Below are 9,713 nucleotides of genomic sequence, written 5' to 3'. Positions count from 1 at the left end.
ACATCACTCCATGTACAGTGCGCTGTAATCCTTAGAGATTTCCGTTAATGATGACTACAAAGAGAAAATTTAATTATATTATGTGATGATATAATACAGATATTGACGTTTGTACATATGTATAGTGTCCTGATAATAGTAGCTATACAGTTATAGAAATATATTGTCTGTGGAAGATGACTCCTGTGGCTGTGACAATTGTTCATAGCTATAAAGCATTTGAAGATACTATAGGTCTATGGACGATACCGCACGAATTTTCCCCGATGTGAGATTGTTACTTTTATCAACGTTCTGTACATTAGGATAAACGGCTATAAAAATAAAGTTTGAATTTCTTGAGCAAACGTTGTTTTATTATATCAACTATTATAATTGTTAATTTATTGATTTATGTTAATTGGTTTTTGCTAACATTGAGAATGTAACAATTGGTAATAACAAAAAGATACAGAAGATAAAACGTATATGGTTTTATCGAATATGCCTAGACAAAGAATTGTGGATTTACATAAAGATTCACATGAACATCACGTAATTCATATGAACATCACGTAAAAGTATCACACTTCTTCACAACTCCTCCAATTTCTGTCAATTCTCTCGTGATGGTACCCAATGTGTAATAATACCCAATTCTGATTATCGTTGAAATAACATCGAAGGTAAGAATATATGGTGTAAATCGCATTTAGTACTACATGCAAAATACATAAATATAAAAAACTATAATATATTAATAAAAAATATATTATATAATATAGATAAAATATATATTATATAATATTTATTTTATTTTTGGTTACATTTATTTATAAAATAAAGTAATTAATATAAAGTATAGTAATTTTAATATTAACGACGCGCCCGTCGCGCCCCCCACGTCCGCCATGCTCGCGCGCTATTGGTTCATTAGGATGCAATATATGAAAATTCACCACAAAGAAACAATTGCCTTATGATTCGTTGCGGTAACGCCACAGCTAGAAAGACGAAGCGACCATATTGAAAAAGAGAGCCATGGAGGAAGAACGTGAGTTGATATCTTATACATTATATTTTATAAAATATTTATTTATTGTACAATTTATTCACACACACACACACACACACACACAATATATATATATGTATTTTGTGACAGTGGCACCGGCGACAGCGGCTCCGGCCCTGGCCCTCCCGGCGACAGCGGCACCGGCAAAGGTTTTCCCCAGTAAGTAGATTAATTAATTATATGTAAGACGTGGTGCAACGTTGTCGTCGTTGTCGTCGTCGACATGGTGCAACATCGTCGTCGTCGTCGCCGTCGTCGCCGTCGTCGTACATAAGAAACAGATTTTAATTTTGTGTATAAATAAATTAATACTACACCGCAGTTTGTAGTTTATGTATGTTCGCGAGAGTTTCCACCGAGCGGACCGAGCGCGAGCTTTTTCGGGCTGATAGGCAGGCGGTACTGGTGAGCGGAGGTTGAAACACACCTTTGGGTTTTCCAATTTATTCTTACACTCAATCAGTTCAACAAAACAACGATAAACAAAAATAATAAGCAAAAAGGCGGTATTTGGAAGGTGAGCGATCCTTCACTCAGATAATGCATCGGCCAGAAGCGAAGCAGAGTAATTCGCGGTGAACTTGCGTTCGAATAGCTGATAGCTTTGTCAGTTAATTCGTAAGCGGTTCAGATCGATTGGTGACTGGACACCGACTCTCTCAGCTGATCTAGCGTTCAAATTTATATACTCAAATCGATGATAATGTTTGGCCTTGCCTCTGTCCGCGCGGCTTTTGATAAACACCGAAGCGCTCCGAAAGTTTCTCGCTTGAGATACATTGGAGACTCGCGATTATAATTTCTCGCTTATTTGATACGTTTATGAATCTTAAACATTCCCGCCCGCCTCGTCATACTATGACGAAGGATGCTTCCACACGCTTATCCAAGTCGAATCAGCTTGACCAATGCGAGTATGACGAGGGGGAATCGAAGATTGCCACGACTCCGTATGAGCGACTTATGACCTTATTGGACACATGACCGACTAGTCTCTCGGTCAGCGCCGAACAGAATAATATGGGGGCCTGCTGGTCGCACTACACGGACACCGAAATTTTAGCTTGCGCTGCTGTGGCAAGCTCATACCCGCCATGAATGACGGACGCTACAACAAATGAAACGCGCAGAATTATAATCTATTTGGTTGCGTTCCCGGAGGCAACGGGGCGTCCGTGGCTATCGGTAGCAATACTATTTTTACTGTAGGTCGCACGAGCTCGGAATTAGCCGTTCGCACAGTCACCACCCTGACGATGCCTTCGTCTCCCGGGTGAATTTTGACTATTCTGGTGAGCGGCCACTTGCTCGGGGGGGTTGCTTCGGATCGGATTAGGCACAACGACCCGACGATTGGGCTCACCTCTCCTCTCAGCCACTTCGGTCGGAACGCTAGTCCGTGTATGTACTCGCGAGACCATCGTTGCCAGAAGTGATCTCGCATCTTCTGAATGTGCTTCCACCTGGAGAGCGTGGTTTTCCTTTCCTGCAACAAAGAAGGCTCGGGCACGGCCAGCAACGGAGTGCCGATTAGAAAATGCCCGGGAGTGAGCGCGGAGACGTTGCCCGAATCGTCCGAAAGCGCGCACAGTGGTCGGAAGTTTAAGCACGCCTCCACTTGAGCGAGAAACGTGCTCATCTCCTCGAAGGTGAGCGTGGATGCACCGATCGCTCTCCGTAAGTGGTGTTTAGTCGATTTTACCGCCGCCTCCCAAAGTCCTCCGAAATGTGGCGCGGCAGAGGGGTTAAAATGCCACTTGATGCCCGTCGTAGCGACTGCGTCGGCGACGTCGCGCCCGCCCGCCGTCGATACTCGTAACAGCTCCTTCAGCTCTCGGTCAGCGCCGACAAAGTTGGTACCGCAATCGGAATAAATTTCCTCGCAGAGGCCTCTACGAGAAACGAAACGACGGAGGGCCGCGAGAAAGGCCTCCGCCGAGTAGTCGGACACAACTTCCAGGTGGACAGCCTTGGTACACAAGCAAACGAAAACTGCAATGAACGCCTTGTGCGCCCGATGTCCTCGACCCTTTGTAGTGCGAACAAAGATTGGCCCGGCGTAGTCGATGCCTGTTCGCAAGAATGGTCTCGCAGCGTTGACTCGTCCGCGTGGCAGGTTTCCCATCGGCGGCTGCGGCACGACGGATCGCCACCGGGTGCATGTTACGCACCGGTGCAGGATCCGCTTCACCACCGATCGAGCGCGTGAAACTCAAAACCGGAGCCGCAGGATGCTCAATGTCAACTGCACCCCTCCGTGCAGCGAGCGCCTATGACACGCTTCGACCAGGAGGCGAGCAAGCCAGGATTTCGGCGCGACGATCATCGGATGCTTTTCGTCGAACGGCAGCTCCAAATGTTTGAGGCGGCCTCCTACCCTCAACACGCCGTGGTCGTCGAGGAATGGATTCAGTTTGGCCAGCGAACTCCTGAGCGCCACCACTCGTCCTCCGGTCAGCACGGCGATCTCCGCGGGATAGTGCAGGCTTTGCACCATGCGGAGCCAGTGAAGCAGGGCTCGGTCGAGTTCGTCGGCTTGGAGAGACTGAACACGGGTGCGAGCGGCAGGGTTTCGCCAGCGGAAGCACCAAGAGGTCACCCTCAACAGCCGGAGTAGCGAGGAGAATCACAGCAGGACCTCGGGCTCCTCCACCACGTCGGTAGCGGCTGCATGGACTCGCATTCTCCTTTCAGTTACCTCGTGCTCCGACATCTCGCTTCCTTCCCTCAGCCACTGAGGTTCATCCAGCTGGAGCCAGGCTGGACCCGACCACCACAGCGGGTGGGTGACGAGTTCTCCCGGAGTTATTCCACGCGACGCGCAATCCGCTGGATTGTCCTTGCCCGAGACATGTCTCCACTGAGCCTCTGGGAGCCGGGTCTGAATGTCGGAGACTCGATTAGCCACGAATGTCTTCCATCTGGAGGTGTGGCCCCGGATCCAGTGGAGGACAACTCGGGAGTCGGACCACAGATATATCGGAGCTGAAATCAGACTGAGCAAAGTACGTTGGTGCGCGGCGAGGCGAGTTAGCAACGCGGCGGCGCACAGCTCCAGCCGTGGCAGGGACACCTGTTTGACCGGCGCAACCTTGCTCTTGGCCGTTAGAAGGTGTACGGAGATGCTGGATCCCCGTGTCTCGCGGAGGTAGACCACGGCAGCGTATCCTCGTTCGGAAGCATCGGCGAATCCGTGTAATTCGATACTTTGATTCGATTGGCCGCATCCAATCCAGCGACGCACTCGAATCTCCTCGAGCAGCAGGAGATCCGTTAGTAAGAGCTTCCACGAGCGGGAGTCGGCCTCGGGGAGCGGATCATCCCACTCGAGTTGCCGCAGCCAAGTGAATTGAAACAGAATTTTGGCCCGAACCACGACGGGGGCGATCCATCCAAGTGGGTCGAACAATCGCGCGGTTTCAGCAAGAACGCGTCTTTTGGTGAAGTCGGCGAGCGGCATTGGCTTAATCGAGAACGAGAACTCGTCATCACGCGGATGCCATCGTAGACCTAGGGTGGAGTGAGCCTCGTCCTCCCATGAATGTGACGTTTTGGAAAGCCGGTGCTCTGGCGGAACTCCGCTTAGGATTTCGTCGTGATTCGCGGCCCACTTTCGCAAAAGGAATCCGCCCGCCATGCACAGTTTCCGAAGCTCCGTCTGAATCGTAATCGCGTCGTCCAGTGTGTCGGCTCCCGTTACGACATCATCCACGTAGCAATCTCGAGTCAATACAATCGCCCCGCGAGGGTAGCGCGCTCCTTCATCCTCTGCCAGCTGATGTAATGCGCGGTTGGACTCGAAGGCTGAGCACACGAGCCCATATGGCAAGGTTTTAAGTCGGTACTCGTTGGTCTCGCCGGTCGAGTCGTACCGCCACAAGATTCTCAAATAATCGCGATCGTCCTGGTGCACGAGGATCTGTCTGTACATTTTCTCTACGTCTGTCACGAGAACGTACCAGTGCAATCTTCATCGCGACAGAACGTCGGCCAGAGCGGGTATGAGATTTGCGCCAACGAGTAAGAAATCGTTTAAGCTCTCACCTGATTCTGTTCGCTGTGATCCGTTAAATACGACCCTCAGCTTGGTTGTGGAGCTCGACTCTTTCATCACTCCGTGATGCGGTAGGTAGCAAGTCTCGGGATTGTCCTGGCTTCGTGATTGCGGCTCGACCTTCTCCATATGTTTCAGGTCCTCATACTCCTTCATGAAGAATCGGTAAAGATCTCCGAACGCGGGGTGTTGTCTACACTTTTGTTCCATGGAGCTCAGCAGCCTGGCCGCAGGCTTCCGCGTTTCCGCTAAGGACTTTGGCCTAGGGGCGAACGGCAGTCTGACCACGAATCGTCCGTCGGCCGTCCGCGTATGAGTACTAACGAACAGGTTCTCGCACATTTCCTCATCCGGGGTCAATGCGACGGGGGCGGCGCCTTCCTCCTCCTGTTTCCAGAATCGTTGCACCAGCTCGCTTAATTCGTGATCCACGGAGCATTGGAGAGAGCGGTAGCTACAGTGGCTCGCGGCGGCGTCGCATCCGCCCGAAAGAATCCATCCAAGAGTGGTTTTTTGAGCGATGGGCGCCGAAGGTTCGCCCTTGCGTATTCCTTCCTCCAATATGACAGAGCAGACCTCGGTTCCCAGAAGCAGTTCGATGAGATCGCTGTTCGAGAAGAAGGGATCGGCTAATGGCAGTTCCTTTATGTGCGTCTATCTCGTGTAGGTTTTCGCGGTCGACCCTTGATAAAGCGAGAGACGCGGGAGCACGAAGGCGACTATCTTTAACTGGGCTCCGGTTACGCGGGATGTTAATGCGGCTGTCATCTTACCTCGAGTCTGACCCAAGCGTGACCCGCCGATTCCAAATATGGAGACGGCCGAGCGCGATCGCGGCAAGTGCAGTCGTTGCACTAGATATTCCGACACTATCGAAACCTCGGACCCTTGATCGATTAAGACCCGAACGAAATGCGGATTTCCGTCGCGGTCAGCGACGTCCACTCGCGCGGTTGCAAGCAGGATTGCTTTCCGGTCATCGTAGCGATGCATGGCCGATAGTGCACTCACCGGCTCGGGTGCGGTTAAGACGAACGCGTCATGAATCAGGGTGTGATGTTTCGCCTTGCACGACAGGCACGTTTTCTTCGATTGACACTTAGCCAGGGCGTGATTTCCCAGGCAGTTCAGACACAGTCGGTGATCCTCCACGAAGGCTATTCGGTCGTTAGCTGTCTTCGCCTTGAAATCGCTGCACGTCATAAGCATGTGCTTTCCTTTGCAGAGCGCACACTGCGCATCGAATCCGGGCTTCGTAAAATGAGCTTTCGCGGAGCGGGACGACTCTACATTAACCTTGCTACCTGTTTTGGGTTTCGCAGCGTTCAACGTTAGAATGCGCTTGTTAATGAAGCTAGTTAGAGCGTCGAATCTAGCCGGCTCAACAGAATCGCAGATGGAGGACTCCCATTCGAGGCGCGTTCGAGAATCGAAAAGCTCCACCACGAGATGATTGAAGAGATCCATGCCGTGAGAGCGTATCGGACGTCCGATGCTCTCTTGCGCGTTGACCGTTGCCAGCACCGCGTGATAGATTCGGCTCAGCTCTTCCGCGGACTCGCTCTTCATCCTTGCTACGGAGGTGGAAAAATTGGCGCGAATAAGCTCCTTTTTATTCTCGAAGTGCTCACTTAGAAGAGCCCACGCGCGGTCATAGTTCTCTCCGGTCACGGACAAGGGTCGAATCAGTCTCTTCGCGGGTCCTTGCAGACAGGACTTCAGGTAATGAAATCTTTCGATGTTGGTGATCGCTGGGTTTTTCCCGATTACGGATTGAAAGAGATCGCGGAACGATAGCCAGTCCTTGTATTTTCCGGAGAACGGCGGAAGCTTTATACGCGGAAGCGCGGTTTTAGAGGCATGCTCTTCACCTTGCTCTTTCGGTTGAGCAAGTTTCGGCGGCTCATCGCAAAATCGTCTGGCGTACTCTAGCAGCTTGCTCCGTTGTTGTACGTAGGCGAGTTCGACGATTTCGAGCAGATTAGATTGAACGTACTCACTCCTGTCGAAGTTTGATTTCAACTCGGCTCTTATACGCTCATGCTGATTCTCGAATTTCGCCCAGAGCTGGTCGAGGATTGCGACCTTGGCATCTATGGCGCTCGCGGTGATATTCGCGACGCCCATCTTCCTCAAGTTTTCCATGGATCGAGAAATGCGCCGATGGATCTCATTCTGGCTGCTTACCAACCCTTCAGCGTCGAGACTCATGATCCAAGATCGGACTGTCGGATCACTGCGCGGAAACGGGGATATCACTCGCGATTTAACGGATACTGGCGAATCCGGCTCGAAGGACCATAAATGTTCGCGAGAGTTTCCACTGAGCGGATCGAGCGCGAACTTTTTCGGGCTGATAGGCAGGCGGCACTGGTGAGCGGAGGTTGAAACACACCTTTGGGTTTTCCAATTTATTCTTACACTCAATCAGTTTAACAAAACAACGATAAACAAAAATAATAAGCAAAAAGGCGGTATTTGGAAGGTGAGAGATCCTTCACTCAGATAATGCGTCGGCCAGAAGCGAAGCAGAGTAATTCGCGGTGAACTTGCGTTCGAATAGCTGATAGCTTTGTCAGTTAATTCGTAAGCGGTTCAGATCGATTGGTGACTGGACACCGACTCTCTCAGCTGATCTAGCGTTCAAATTTATATACTCAAATCGACGATAATGTTTGGCCTTGCCTCTGTCCGCGCGGCTTTTGATAAACACCGAAGCGATCCGAAAGTTTCCCGCTTGAGATACATTGAAGACTCGCGATTATAATTTCTCGCTTATTTGATACATTTATGAATCTTAAACAATATATATGGAAGCAACGAGAAACAGATTTTAATTTTGTGTATAAATAAATTGATACTACACCGGTGTTTGTAGCTTATATATATGGAAGCAACGAGAAACAGATTATACTTTTGCGTATACATAAATTGTTACTACACTGCAGTGTATATACATATAACTACAACTGTAGTTTATATATATGGAAGCAACGAGAAATAGATTATACTTTTGTGTATAAATAAATTGATACTACACCGGTGTTTGTAGTTTATATATATGGAAGCAACGAGAAACAGATTATACTTTTGTGTATAAATAAATTGATACTACACCGCAGTTTCTAGTTTATATATACCCTGTCAGCACTATACGTGCAAGGGACGTTCTATTTTTGTCGCAAAGTCACAGAAAAATATGATACGTATTTTGCACGTTGCTATACGACGTAACGTACAAAATAATGTAATTATCTGCCTGTTGGCAGACAGAAAACTTTTTGTGGTTTTGTAGTTAATACTTCAAAACTAAATTGCAAATAAATTTATATTATTCTTAATATGAAATTAAATTTGACACGTAATTGTTACATCACAAAGACGTAGCGTAGAATAATATATTATAGTTGGCAATACCAATTACAGATATGTTATACACAGTTGGCAGAATTAATTTAATAAATGTGATGAAGGCTGAGGCTCACAATCAGTGAAGGTGTGAATTGTGAGGCTCGGTGAGTTGGTGTGTCAGTGAGTCGGTGTGGCGGTGTGCCGGTGTGCAAACAGACCAAATATGCAAGTAACTGTTTTTTTGCGCTTTTATAATTACAGTTTTTATTATGTATACTTTCCACGCATTATTTTCTTTTTCCTTGTTTTTATTCTTCCTTTTCAATCGTTAAATAAATGTCCTCTTCGTATGAAACTTATAACCTAACCTAATTTTACAAACTTTCTTATAATGAAAAGGAATAATTTGATCTTAATGTTGAGATACCTATTATAAGATCAAACGGAACATAAATGTTATCAGTTGTTTATACGTGTGTTGAGGTTAGTCGTGTCACATAAGAGTTTTATTTTACTGAATTTGACGTTATACATATATTAAGTTACCGTTTGACATGTAAATTTTATTTTACCTTTGACATTCTGAATTAATGTGTTGTTTATTAACGGCTAAGTAGTTTTTTATGTTACTTTGATAGCATATGTTATTTTCTTGTGCTACCTGTATTACTTTTTAATAAAGTTGCTAGTCTAGTCGACTCTAAATATTATTTGCGTAATGTTGAGTTTTTTTTATTCTGTTCCATATAGAATGTTGTTATTACACATTGTTATATACATTGATCAAAGCACGTTTAATCAGAAAAAGGGCAGAAAATGTAAGATAGTGTCATGACTCATATTTGTTTGCACGAGCAGTGGTAATCAAAATATTTTGCAGTACTGTAGTGTTTACATAAGAAATTTATTGGAGAAATAAATAAAATTTTATTATTTATTGTGTGTTTCTAGTTGCATAATGTCACACACTGCAAAAAGCAGAAAATTCGTAAGTTAACTTTCCAAACGATGTTTTCGTTATCAAATGAGGAAATTGACAAAGTGTGAATATTCGATGGAAAGTGGTAAGAGGGCCAGACAAGAAGATGATGATGATGATGATGGAAGTAATAGAAGAGAGAGTTAGTAGGTATACTAGGAGAGTTCTGAGCCACTTTTCCAGCCATGTGGAAATACCACGTGACCGGGGGAGGGGAGGGGGAATGTGGGTGGGGTTTTCCCCTCCCCTTGATTTTGTATTGGTTTTTCCCCCTC

At 47.0% G+C, this 9,713-nt stretch overlaps 3 protein-coding genes across 3 annotated transcripts; all 3 read right to left on the bottom strand.

The window, feature by feature from the left end:
- Positions 1-2,186: 2,186 nt before the first annotated feature.
- Positions 2,187-3,179, bottom strand: LOC113561783. The gene has a single exon (XM_026968976.1). The coding sequence runs from the start codon at positions 3,177-3,179 to the stop codon at positions 2,187-2,189; it is 993 nt and encodes a 330-aa protein (XP_026824777.1).
- A 501-nt stretch (positions 3,180-3,680) lies between these two features.
- Positions 3,681-4,985, bottom strand: LOC113561782. Its single transcript, XM_026968975.1, has one exon. It carries the CDS (start codon positions 4,983-4,985, stop codon positions 3,681-3,683), a length of 1,305 nt encoding a protein of 434 aa, XP_026824776.1.
- Positions 4,986-5,024: 39 nt separating this feature from the next.
- Positions 5,025-7,319, bottom strand: LOC113561781. The gene is made up of 2 exons (XM_026968974.1): positions 5,882-7,319; positions 5,025-5,737 (listed from the first exon to the last, which is right to left on the bottom strand). Exons 1-2 carry the CDS (start codon positions 7,317-7,319, stop codon positions 5,025-5,027), a joined length of 2,151 nt encoding a protein of 716 aa, XP_026824775.1.
- Positions 7,320-9,713: the final 2,394 nt, after the last annotated feature.

Source organism: Ooceraea biroi, chromosome 4 (genome assembly GCF_003672135.1).
Source record: "Ooceraea biroi isolate clonal line C1 chromosome 4, Obir_v5.4, whole genome shotgun sequence".
NCBI lineage: Eukaryota > Metazoa > Arthropoda > Insecta > Hymenoptera > Formicidae > Ooceraea > Ooceraea biroi.
This window is presented reverse-complemented; position numbering and strand designations above follow the sequence as displayed.